General features: G+C 42.5%; 1 protein-coding gene across 1 annotated transcript in view; it reads right to left on the bottom strand.

Annotated features, from left to right (window-relative positions):
* PHLPP2 (PH domain and leucine rich repeat protein phosphatase 2) overlaps window positions 1-12,196 on the bottom strand; it is a gene marked incomplete at its 5' end in the record, with an annotated part of 29,629 nt that extends 17,433 nt beyond the window's left edge. Inside the window, 5 exons of the mRNA XM_010010620.1 lie at window positions 1,524-1,678; window positions 3,094-3,219; window positions 3,649-3,839; window positions 5,903-6,036; window positions 12,097-12,196. Of these exons, the coding sequence (XP_010008922.1) occupies window positions 1,524-1,678; window positions 3,094-3,219; window positions 3,649-3,839; window positions 5,903-6,036; window positions 12,097-12,196 (706 nt within the window). The remainder of the gene's footprint in view (window positions 1-1,523; window positions 1,679-3,093; window positions 3,220-3,648; window positions 3,840-5,902; window positions 6,037-12,096) is intronic.
* Window positions 12,197-12,199: the final 3 nt, after the last annotated feature.

Here is a 12,199-nt window from a genome sequence, read left to right as displayed (position 1 = left end):
GGGAAAGAGACCTGACCATTGCAAAGAATTCTGCTGTCTGGAATTGTCAGTCTCTGACACTTATCTGGTCACTGATAAAGACCTACTGGAAGGAAGCAAGTTTCTTCATTTGGGGCTGTGACCTGATAAACATCCTAAAAACCTCAGAAAGCAAATTTGTCAAAAGGCAATGAGCAGCCTTATGTGGGCTACCTAATGCTACCTGTTTATTCAAGATTGTGTGAAGTGAGGGCTTCTTTTATGGCTTTTGTTTGTTTGAGGATTTCGGCTTCATCAGACATAGTCACTGCCAGGAAAAGAGTCGAGTTTCTGACATGTCAGATCTCTTGTTGACTACATGCAAGGTCAAAAGAAATTTCAAGCCCCTTTGCTGATCCTGTGAACCAAGGACACCGCATTTTAGAAAATGAAGCTCTGATACAGTTTTCAACATCATATAATGTGTGTGAAGAGAAGTAGAAAGCAAAACCTTGAATTATTTAAGCAGCTTTTCCAGTAACAGAATCTATTACAATTCGGCAGTTAGAAAACATTCAAACAAGTCTGGAATTGAAATAAAACCAGACTAGACTCTGACTCTCAATGAAAGAATTCACAGAGGTGAGCAATTTTTTCCCCCCATATATCCTCATGGATACCTAGGTATCTCACTACTCTGTAGGAAGAAAAGTGAAATAACCTGGTAATACATCCCTAGAGATAAACAAAACCAGAACAAAAAAACCCAAACCAACCAACCAACCAAAACAGTAGTTTTGCAAAGTTTCTCCAAATACATGTTTCTTATGGCATAATGTGTTCCAAACACAGAGCCATTTGACAATATTACTACAGGCTTTTTAATGGCTTTCGAAAGTCACAGAGTGATTCATTGCATTCTTTTTGGCATGGCTAGTGTAGATATCAAGACTAATCTTCCTCTAGATTTTTCAGGAATGGATTTAAAAAATATTTCTGTAACACTCCTTCACTTACCTAAGATGACTGTATCATGCTTCCATGCCATCACACAACTGCTACTCTCTTAAAAGCAGATCATTACCATTTCCCAAAACAAAGCTGAAGTCTCACAGGCCTTTTGCCAACTCCAAATGTACATGAAAACCTTACCAATATAGGCTTTTTCAGATCTGCACTTCTCCTTACAAACACCCACAACAGCAGCATAATGCTTTCCCTCACCTTTTATTTTATACCCCAAAATGTTCTTTCTTTAGCCAGCAGCCTTATATTACTATTGCATCTCGTCCATACAAATGGCACATCACTCCACAAGGCTCATCTCAGACCAAACTTAGCACAAAGGGTCTGGAAAGGAGTTTATGAATACTGTCTATTGTTGGAAGCTTATGGCTGCCTGCACTGTTCAGTTCTGCTTCCTGGGCCCGTCATTCGTTAGAGCTTCCTGAAGATCAATCTTTTTCCACCCCCACTAGGACGGGCAATACACTTTCCCTCCTCTCCATTCCTGGATGCACAGGTCAAGAACTTCAAATGTAGAAGAAAAAGAATTCTTTGCAGACCTGCAAAGGGAGTCAAGACTCCCTGCTCCACTTGATCTCATAAAATTGTGTCGTAGGTTGAGGTAGATGATGTCTTGACTGTAGAAGAGGTGCTCAGGTACTTCCTCAAGGCTGTAGCATGAAAGATCAACCATGCTAAGTCGCATAGACACAACCTGAAAAGGAGGAGGAAAAGCTGCAACTGTGCAACAATTTTCTCTGGAAGTCTAATGCAAGGCCAAAACCTGCTAGAGGTAAACAATCTGCAAGAACCTGAAAGAACCCCTTGTACCTGCCAGATAGAGTCCACACAGGAAACTGAGTCCACAGAGTATGAGTTTATGCCATTTGCTACTTTTGTTTCTGCAAGTCCCCTGACAAGGACACTTACCTGGATACCAACTAGGACACACAGAAAGCCCTGCTCTGTACATGCAATAGGAACTGTCTAAAAACTAAACCGCAAGAGAGCCAAAGAAATGGAGAAAACCCTGTCTTTGGCCAAGGAAACTCTGCTGAGAAAGCATAACCTCCAAGTGCATTCGAAAGATGCAAGTAACAACAGGAAGCAGTCCACTTTCCAGTTAAGTCCTTCAAGGTTTACAGAATCTCTGCCTGGCCAAGTGATTTCTTCCTACTATCTTTTGTTACCTTATTTAGGGTGTAATATTGGAACCATACCCTGTTATGATGAAAAGGCTTCACAAATTACGATTTTGCAACACATTATAAAGTCTTTGCAAGTATCAGATCTCCCTTCATTAAGTATGCTTTGTTTCAAGGTCTTCAGTGCTTCGCTCCAGATTTTACAACCTGCTTTATCCTGAACTCATGTTGTATTTCATAATGTGTTTTATGTATATATATATATGCGTGTGTGTGTGTATATATATATGGATATGAGGTCAAAGTGTGGCTGAGCATTAGGCTCTCACCATCTAATTGTACTTTAATATGGAGTAAGGACGCAGCTCTGAACAAATTACGCTTCCCTTGCTGACCTATGATCTCTGTGTTAACTCAAGCCTATCAAGGTAGCACCATGCCAGTCCAGCCACAGTTTAGGCAGATGCAAGTACAGCAACAGGTGCAATTTACAAGTTTCTGTGGCAGTAAAGTCAGAGTGGCAGGAAAGGCAGAGTGGCAGGAAAAACACACAGGGGGGGCGCAGTAAAGTCAGAGTGGCAGTAAAGTCACAGTGGCAGTAAAGTCACAGTGGCAGTAAAGTCACAGTGGCAGTAAAGTCACAGTGGCAGTAAAGTCACAGTGGCAGTAAAGTCACAGTGGCAGTAAAGTCACAGTGGCAGTAAAGACTGGTAGTCCCTGGGGTTTGCTCTAGTGACCTGTGATTAGCTGCTCTCAATACATGCAGCAGGGGTGAAAACAATGCAGGACTACCACTCAACACTGTTGCACAGGCAGAGAGAGAAAATAAGATCAAAGGAAAATCTCTGTAGTTCTGAGCACCTAAGAAATGACAAAAGCTGGAAAGTGTCTGGGAACGTCTCCTGGCATCCCAGCTTCATCTCTGCCTGCATCCCAAACCCCTCCTGCCCCTGCACCCACCACTGGCACCTTGGCAGGGCCTCACCGTGGATGCCTGCCGGTGCCACCGCTGGTACTCTGCCAGCGTCTCAAAGGAAACATGGTACGTTTGAGCCTGTGCTCCAGCAGATGTGAAAGCCAGTGTGTACTGCCGGCGCTTCATCTCTTCCACCTGCAAAGGAAGAATTGAAACCACAACAGTGTGCATGAACTCCAGCAATTACAGCGGATCTGAGGTGCATGGGGAGGTACTACCGACTACCAGTAACATTATATTTTGCTTAAAACATAGCTGTAGTTACTGGAGAGAAACACAGAGGTAAATCCTTCTTAATATCTTTCTGCTGAAGTAGATCCAAGAAGTAATCATTTCCTGAATGCCCATTCACAACACTGGCTACTAACATGAAAGCAAAACTACTCCTTTGATTAGCCTTAAGACTACCACCTAAGCAAAGCATGTAGAAAGGGGTTGTACAGCTCTCTGCACTTGTTCAGGGAGTAATTTGTAATAAAAGCCTAGATTAATTTCTTGTGGATAATACCCATCATTACATTACCTTCCTTCCTAAGCCACAGGAAACGAAAGAAAAAACCTTACCTTTCCTCCAACCAGAGGCAAGATGTGCATCTTCCCAGCGTGGCTGTCTTTCAGAGAGGACACAACGAGGCACGTACCACAGAGGATTACCAAGCGCTCTGCCCACTTGTGCAACTGCGTTTTCCCTTTGCGTACATTATATACTCCAGAGAGCAGGATACGATCTAACTGTTCCACTTGACATGGCTTTTCTAAAGAAAAATGGGACATTGGCATTACTTTTCCCTTTGTTCTTCATTCTCAGCTTTGAGTATAAATAGCAGCACAGCCGTAACAATCAGTTATTGTACAGAACAAGTAAAGACAAAAGAGGTTGCACTTTAAAGAAGAACAAAACAAAGCCAAGAAAACAAAACCCTGTCATGGTTTAGAGAGCAGAGAAATCTGAGAGACATCCCTAAAGAGCGACAGAAACATGAAGGTTGCTCTCACTACTCCTGCAGGCCCAGAGGAGGCTGTAGAAATGGTCAAGACAGCTGGAACATCTCTCCTATGAAGAAAGGCTGAGAGAGTTGGGTTGTTCAGCCTGGAGAAGAGAAGGCTCTGGGGAGACCTTTCTTCAGCCTTTCAGTATCTAAAGGCTGTATCTAAAAGGGGCTTCTAAGTAAGACACAGAGAGACTTTTTACCAAGGCCTGTAGTGACAGGTCAAGGGGCAATGGTTATAAACTGAAGGAGCGGAGATTTAGATGAGATATTAAGAAGTTCTTCCCTGTGAAGGTGCTGAGGCGCTGGCACAGGGTGCCCAGAGAAGCTGTGGCTGCCCCATCCCTGGCAATGTTGAAGGCCAGGATGGACACAGGGGCTTGGAGCAACCTGCCCTGTGGCAGTGGGCTGGAACTGGATAAGCTTTAGGGTCCCTTCCAACTCAAACCAGCCTGGGATTCTACGAATCAATGCTGCAGGGGTTGGAACTAGGTGGTCTTTAAAGGTCTCTTCCAATACAAACCACTCTGTGACTCTACTATTCTAAGCATCCCTTATGATCTCAGCTGCAGGCTTTGCATAATCCTCCACAGCATTTCCTCTAATTCCATCCCTACCTTTAAGAACCACTTTGTCAGCCTGAACACTCTTCAATCCTTATACTCCTTCCTCCACAGTCTAAGCAGGACTACCTTCCCATGCTGACTGAAACTACCCAATTCCATTTTTTGCCTACTTACTTCCATGAAGTTGAGTCACTTCATGAATCTCCAGTAGCTCCTGCTTGACATAACCAAACTGAATTGCTTATTTTTTCCTCAGAAGTCCTCCTCAGCCCTATACTTGATGCCTCTCCTCATTCCAGCTGAAATAGCTTCTGACTCCCTGCTCCTTGCCCTATAAACCCATACTGTGTAAGTCGAGCATGCTACACTTCTTCCCATCTCCATTATACTTCTACACTGTTTTGCCTCTTCTGCACACAGCTCCCAAACAGAAGGGTGGAGAAGCTGATTCCCTACGATGCATTCTTCTGATACTGAATAAACAAATGATGGCTAGCTGCTTAGTCGTGCTACCCACTTCCACTATGCAAGAACAATTTTCCATTAAAAGCACTCTGATTTTTTTTCTGAAATGCAAAAAAAAAAAATACACAGGTGAAGTATTTAAAAGTAATGAAATCTTTTCATTGTCAGCCTTCCTCCCCCGTATTCATTTTATGTTTCCTCTTCACTTCAATGAATTCCTTTTCTGACTGCTAGTAGCATATACCAATGGATGGTGCCTATGACTATCATTCTGTTCCTTCTTATGCACACGGGATCCTGCTCAAACTGACTCAACAGGCCACTCAGAAGTCTTGCTTCTGTGGTCTAATGCACTGAGTTTCTAATGGCAGCCTGCATTATGATTAACCATCTGGCACTTTTACTCTCTATTTACAGACCTACCTTGCCCATATCCATTTGGAAGTGCAATCTTCAGGCATATCTAGACTGAACTGCAATGTTTCTTGTCTCATTAGGATCTCTAAGGCACTGGTTGTAAACACTGGAAACTAAAGACAACAGAGCAATCTTGTGTCTTCCCATGGAGCTGTCTTTTCTCAAGCCACAGATAGGATCAAAAGAACTACAGAATTGTGGGATTTTTTTTCTATTAATCTTGAAAACTCATTACTTTAAGAAAAGCTTACTGGTACTTTACATGTTTGATGTAGCCATTTAAAAACCCAAAAGGACAATGACTTGAGCTTCAGCTGAGTTCCACCTCATAGTTTAAGCTACAGGAATAGAAACAGTGTGCACACACACACAATTTCTTACCACTGTAAAAGCGAATCATACAGCTGAGATCAGAGTTTGCTGCCTCTTCCTGCATTCTGACAGGATCATCAAAACCCAACCCAGCCAAGTAGTCATACACAATCTGAAGGGGTTTTTCTGTGGGCTCCAGCCGCCTGCCAAAACATACGAGAAAGTAGTTTGAGAACACAAAAAAAGATTAAACAAGTCTCATTGCAGCTAAAGTGTAAGGAATACATGACCAGGGACATCTCCAGCTAGATGATGTTGCTCAGAGTCCTATCCAACATCACATACAAAAAATGACTAATGCCTTTGGTGACCAAGCTTGAAATTTCAAAGCATCAAGTTTATTTGGCAAGACCTGTTTCCTTCTAAACTTTGTTCACATACATCATTTACACTGCATGTCTTAACGTGAAGTATTTTATTACTGTATGTACCAAACCTTGCTGCTGCTTCTCAACTGAAGAACAAAAACATTTCTGATTCTTTTTAATGTTTATATTATAGCATTTCCACTACGACCAAGAGCTTTATAAACGGCATCTCATAATTGAGGCGGAACTGATTTCGTAAAGCATACACCATTTACAACTATCTAGTCATCCAGACTTCCTTTGTAGTCAACAAGACACACCCAAAAACTAAAATGACCTCAGGTATTTCAAGGACATACATTGCAACTCTTTACTGCACACACAGGACCTCTGGATCAGAAACAAGATTACTCTCAAAGTTATGGTCGAAAACAACAGATTCACCCTGAAAAGGCAATGTAGTTCATATGCAGCTGATGCAGAAAACCATTTCTTTCCATTCAACGTTTGCTAAACCTGATTAGGGCAACTTGGCTCCCCCGCTTTTGTTCTACATGGAAATACATCAACTTGCTAGCCAGAAGGCTGTACCTGAGATAACCCCCTTCCTCTCACTTCGAAATTGTCTCTTGGAGCTTCTCCTGACCATTAAACTTTTATTAGACCTTGTAGACTCTAGTCTTTAGTCAGCCTAAATATAATCGGAAAGTTATTGGCAAATTTCAACCCATAAATAGGCTTTATTTAACAAACAAAGGAGGAAAACCTTGGTCTGCATCTTCAAATCTACCCAAAGGATCACTCCCGGGTGGTGCTGGTTCACTTGGAAATCTGTTCTTATTCCTTCCTTGAATGGATTAGTAGGATCTAAATTTTAGTTTCTGAAACATCAGCTGCCCTAGCCATAGAAAATGTTTATTCACACAGTGTCTGCCACTAGTCATAATTTTTGTTTGATTTTTAGGGTTTATCCTAACTTCATGAAGCTTCCGATGTGACCAAAAACAATGTCAGAGATAACAATTTGCTACGTACTGTAAGTACACTCCAAAACTCATACATGAAGATAATATTAATGCATTAATTTGAAATTCAAGATGCAATCAGGTGACTGTCAGCAATGCATGCCATTGCTGCTGCCACTGCTGGTTCCTTGTGGGGGTTTGTGTTGGTGCTTTTTTTCAAGAGAAAAAGCATTTGAAAACTGCCTTTTCTTTCTGCCCCGTCTTTAAACCAGTAAAGAAAAGGAAATAAAGAGCGAGCCAATGTAGTTTAATGCAAATTCAGATAAACTTCAGCAGAAAGCATAATCCCTTTCCTTACCCAGGCCTAACTATCCTCTTCTGGTACCCACTCAGATGCTGACACAAATGTATGACAACAGCACAGTTTTCTGCCACATTCCCAATTACCTGTGATGCCTTCTTTGAAGAAAAATCCTGTGAAATGCAAATCCACCAAAACTTCTCAAAACAAATGGAACAAATGCTCAGAATCCACAGGAGTTCAAGGTACATAATGCCAAATTACTGAGCTCACATATTGCTGCTGTTCAACCTGACAACAATTCAGTACAGGTATTTCTAGCCCCTGTTACACTGACTGGAAAGTGAGTTTAATCTCCATGGCAGGTTTAAGGCAGCACTTGTTCAGGTTTAGTTATTTCGTTCTAATGCCATCACATTTCAAATCTCAAGAATACCTGGAAGTTGCTAGTACCATTTAATGTGTCTCAGAAGCAGAATCCAAGTTTGACTCAAATCAAACTTGCCTCTTGCAACTGGCATGACCTCACTTGATGTCATCCACTTTATTTCAGAAGACTTCTCATCTCATTGCAGATATAATTTGGAGAGCCTACAAGCAAGGACCAGATCCCATGTGTTCCAAAATAAAATGGAAAATAGCTTCCAAGCCAAACAAAACTCCCCAAAAAGTAAACAGCAGTTGAGAATGGAAATTCAAACAGTGCTGATCACCACCTGCAGCACCACCAGTTACTCTGACACTGCTCAGTTTCTTGGAATCCCTGGAAAAAGAGACTAATCCAACTACAGTAGAGGTCTTTATACAATCAGCATGAGAAGCTGATTTATGAAATGCTTTTTCTTTCCCTGTTTTGCGAGATAGACACGAGACAAGGGACTGGGTCAAAGGAGTGCAATGCCCTCAATGCTTTTTCTGCAGGGATTTCTTCAGTTCAAATGCAGGCTCTTGATCTTTTTTAAGATCTTCTGCCAAGATCGAGAAGCTTAGAGCCAAGCACTTCTGCAAATACGTAACTGAGATTTACATTCCCACTTTTTTTTTTTGCTACAGAAACAGATAGAGGTAATCTTGGAAATGACAAACCCGTGTACCTGTATCCTGGAACAGGCAAGCTACTAGGAACTGTAACAAATAACAGACTGCACCGAACAATACTGACTTCCAATACAGTAAACCCTGATCTGTTCTCCACTTGTCAGTGCAGAATCCAAAAAGAATATGAGATATTTGACGGGATCTCCAAATGCCTTGCCCGAGTTTCCCTTGACTACACACAGATTCCAATTCCTTTGCTATTAAAGCCTTATGTTTGCCAGAAAACAGCTTTTCCAGCATGTGACTCATGGCTCAGGAACCATAAGTGCTTGAGCATCATTCACAGAAAAAACACTTCAAGTAGTCTGCATCTAGATCTCCTAAGGAAAAACCAGACACTCCAATCTGGCTGCTGAATGGACTGAGGCTTTTGCGAGTACACGCTGCGCAATATGCTTGTACACCAGAATTCAGGAAGAACTTTTATACAGTAAAGGGATAAGCACTATTTGAACCACATAAATTAAATCACACTTCTACAGGTTGCCCAACACTGTGTAAGGTACAGTATTGTGCTTACCCTCCTCAAAAAGCTGGATACTGTATCCAACCATACTTCCTCCTTCTGCAGATGAGATCTGATGTTTCATTATTTTTATTTTCTCATCTTTTACTTCAGCAAGAGCTGGGCTTGTTCAGCCTGAAGAAGAGAAGGCTCCTGAAGGGGAGACCTTAGAGCAGCTCCAGTGCCTAGAGAGGCTCCAGGAAACCAGGAGAGGGGCTTTGGACAAGGGATGTAGGGACAGGCCGAGGGGAATGGCTTTAACCTGCCAGAGGGGAGATTGAGATTAGCTCCGAGGCAGAAGCTCTTCCCTGTGAGGGTGCTGAGGCGCTGGCACAGGGTGCCCAGAGAAGCTTTGGCTGCCCCATCCCTGGCAGTGTTAAAGGCCAGGTTGGACACAGGGGCTTGGAGCAACCTGCTCTAGTGGAAGGTGTCCCTGCCCGTGGCAGGGGTTGGAGCTGGATGAGCTTTAAGGTCTCTTCCAACACAAACCAGCCTGGGATTCTATGAATTAATGCTGCAGGGCATTAATTTGAATGCTGATTTGAAAACCCCCTAATTTTCTTACAAGATGTAAAACTTCAGCTTGTACCCGGTGTAATACTCACTGGATGCTAGCATACACAAAGAACACCCTGCCTGCCACAGCACCTGCTATTTGACACAGCCCTCTATATCCACATCAGTATCGCATATCAGATACTGGACACTTCCACTCATCAGAGAAGCAGCTCTGTTAAGCGAAGGTGCACAGGGTAGGGAGACAGAAAAGCCAGTAAAAAGTAGCAATAGTTCCAGAACTCCTGCTGCAACTGCAACATAAGCAACAGTCAAGTGTTTAAATCTTTGTAGTTTAAATTTTTGTTGTGACGGGTGTCCAGATACTAAGAAAGTATCCATGCTATTTTAATCCTCCCCTCTGCTGGAAGGTATAATTTCTGAACATGAAAGGTTGCTAACATAAGGAAAGATTCTGGCTAGAAGATCCTTGAGGTGCACTGTGGAGAAGAAAAGAAAGTTCTGACAGAAACTGACTTCCCTGTGCACAGACTTTAAAAGAAAATGCAGAATGATCATGAGGACACCACTGAATACTTAAAGTGAATTCTGTTATTCTTTCATTCATCATCCAGCGTTTAGTCTTCTAAGTCAGATGCCAAACCAATCTCTGCCATACTCAGCTTCTGAAAGTCACCTACTGATATTAAAAGGGTGAAGTCAGAAGCTGTTTGGGAGACAAATGTACCTAGAGTAAAACGCAATCAGATGCTTAATGGGGTAATCTGTATTTGTGAATACGTTATTAAAGTAATCAGCAAACTTTGTACAAGGAAGGAATTATCTCAGCAAGGCATAGGAATATCTTGAGTGTGCTGTCATCTTCCTGTGGACATGCAGGTAGGTCCCATCCAGGCCTGCTTCCTGTTACTAACACAGATGCTACTGAAGCAATACTGGAACTCCAAGGGAAGTAACTCAGGGATCTCTTCTGTGACAAATACATTCTGAGATTTATATGGAACAGACACTCTGCAATCAAGAACACTTCATTAAAGACAAAGCTGGACAAAGTGGTAGACACACCAAGAGGCAGAAAGAGTGGGAAGTCAACATTTACAACTCAGTACCTGCTTCCAAAACACTGGTAGCAGGACTGATCTGCAGATCCAGTGCAAAGCCTGCCACAAATCAAAGACAGGCATGGCTTCCTAGCATGAGAAAAGACACAGATACTGAAAACAATTCAAACACAAAAGCTATTTCAAAAGCTAAACAAAGTCCAAACATTCCTCTCTGAATGCACCTACAAGCTTTGCCTCGCCTTTCCCATGAGCTGCAGTAAAGGGTCTGCTCTTCTTTCTGAACGCTGGACAGATCTGCTCACCATTAGGCTCCAAAACAAGCCAACTCCCTTATAAATTCTTCAAGCAACAAATGGAGATTTTCAGCTGCCTCAATGGCTGTGTTAAGGTGTCCATCTATCCCTATAGATATCCATGTATCTACATAAACTCTACCTACCTATAGATAACAGTTAGAAGCAGTGCTCCTAGCTGAACTATCCCTGGTTCCAATAACCAGACTGGGCAGGGCCAGCGGGTCTCAACACCTTCTGTCAGTAGCCAGTTTTAACCTCATCCTATTCTCCACATCCCTCACCATAAGCTCTCCCTTCCCCTGCCTCACCCAACACATCCCGTATTTTTAAAATCTGGACAGGTGCAACTTGGGACTATTGTTTCACTATCAAAAACCACCCACCAGTCCCATTCAGTGTGTGCTGGAATGGCTGCTCAGCCTCCAAGAAAGGAGACTACAGCAAGTTTTTCTTCCCTGAGACCAGGAGTGGCACCTTTGTAACTGAATCTTAAGTCCAAAAGAACGAATGCAAAGTCTAAATCTTAACAAACCTAATGGGAGGTTGTAAACCCAGAGGAGTCCATAATATACCCACACAGCATAAAGTTCATACACATTAAACCCTGAGCTGTCTATTTTCAGCCTAAATCAACTGCAGGCACAAAATATATAACCTCATGCTTAAGCCTTCTTTATACAACTCTTACCACACTATCTTTCTGAATACCTTTAATTATTTACCTGGCAACTCCTCTTAGCAAGAAAATTACTAACACATAAATATTACATAAGTATGAAAGCACCTTACATGTTTCACTTATTCAGAATAACTGAGTAAGTGAAACTTACTGTGAGTACAGCCTCTTCAATAGCTTAATTTTTCTGGATGCTAAAATGTCCGTAACACAGAATATAGCAAAGGAGTATATGAACAGAAGCCTCTACCTGCAGAAGGAGGACGTTTCTGGTTGTAGCACCAGACAGACCCTTCCAGCTAACACACCTATTGCCAAACCACATGTGCAGAAGGCACACCACCGCTTCAGTGTTACGAACAGTGTTACTCAAGGCTGCATCCAACTGCTCCCTGTGGAGGCACACGGTGAACAGAGCCCCGCCAGACTGAAGCCAATGTTTCTCCAGCAGGTTTATCCCTTCTCAGCCCTCACCTGACAAGGTCTCCATGAAGTTGCAGAAAGAGGTTTTTCCTCCCTTCTCCATCGCATATCTCGGACGCTGGGGTCTCCACCGTGCAAAGGACCAGGCGCAAGT

Source organism: Nestor notabilis, unplaced genomic scaffold (genome assembly GCF_000696875.1).
Source record: "Nestor notabilis isolate BGI_N333 unplaced genomic scaffold, ASM69687v1 scaffold333, whole genome shotgun sequence".
Classification (NCBI taxonomy): domain Eukaryota; kingdom Metazoa; phylum Chordata; class Aves; order Psittaciformes; family Psittacidae; genus Nestor; species Nestor notabilis.
Note: the sequence above shows the minus strand (reverse complement) of the source record. Positions and strands in the feature narration are given on the sequence as shown.